At 43.3% G+C, this 1011-nt stretch overlaps 1 protein-coding gene across 1 annotated transcript in view; it reads left to right on the forward strand.

Moving 5' to 3' along the window:
* CWH43 (cell wall biogenesis 43 C-terminal homolog (S. cerevisiae)) overlaps nucleotides 1-1011 on the forward strand; it is a 68897-nt gene that overhangs the window by 3387 nt on the left and 64499 nt on the right. Inside the window, 2 exon segments of the mRNA XM_012639899.1 lie at nucleotides 74-194; nucleotides 545-699. Coding sequence (XP_012495353.1) covers nucleotides 74-194; nucleotides 545-699 — 276 coding nt within the window.

Here is a 1011-nt window from a genome sequence, read left to right on the forward strand (position 1 = left end):
GTATCCACTGCAGATCATTGAATACCAGTGCATGCCTGCCAGAAATGCTTTGCTCTGCTTAATTCGTTTCCAGGTAGCATAGCCTCCTTCCAGGCTCCAAATGCTGCCCTTCGACTGGCGCTCCTAGCGGTTGGCGTGTCTTCCTCTCTGATAGTGCAAGCCGTGACCTGGTGGTCGGGAAGCAGTTTGCAAAGGTACGGTTCGTATCTTATGCGCTTACAGACAAAGAAGTATGGTCACTTACCAAAGGGCCAGGAGTTCCCAGTTACAGTTTTTACCTTCCATAGAGCCTTGTAGAAATCTTTTTTTTTTTTCCTTTTCACAAAATCAGGATGTCAATACTTGCCATCCATCTCAACAATGTTTTGAGGATTAAAAAATTATAACAAGTTACCTAGGTAATGGACTATATCAAGTCACATTCATTACTGCAAATTACCAACGAGGCTATTTCAGACACTCCTTCTGTGAGACTGAAGTTCATGGTGGACATAGTACATGGAATCCACATAAAGAGTATTTAAAAATCTTTTTGCACTTACAGGTACCTCAGAATCTGGGGATTCATTTTAGGACAGATTCTTCTTGTTGTTCTCCGCATATGGTACACGTCGCTAAACCCAGTCTGGAGTTATCAGACATCCAACAAAGTGATACTGACATTAAGTGCCATAGCCACACTCGATCGCATCGGCACAGGTAAGTGTATGTCACGTTTACTTAGGGATTTTCTCTTCTGCAGAGTTTACCTTTCCTGTATGAATGTTGAACATCTTGAAAAGAAAATCTATAAAAATAGTTTTTCTGCACTGTATCTCCATTTTAGCGTTTTCTCCTTCTGAACTAGTAACCGGTGCAGCCGTAGGCTCTTTCCTTCCCTCCCCTTCTCTTCCCTCCCCTTCCTTCTCTCCCCCCTCATCCCTTTTCTTTTCTTTTCTTTTCTCTTGACAGAGTCTTGCTCTGTCACCTGGGCTAGAGTGCAGTGGTGTCATCACAGCTCACAGCAACCTC

Source organism: Propithecus coquereli, unplaced genomic scaffold (genome assembly GCF_000956105.1).
Source record: "Propithecus coquereli isolate 6110/MARCELLA unplaced genomic scaffold, Pcoq_1.0 Scaffold143, whole genome shotgun sequence".
NCBI lineage: Eukaryota > Metazoa > Chordata > Mammalia > Primates > Indriidae > Propithecus > Propithecus coquereli.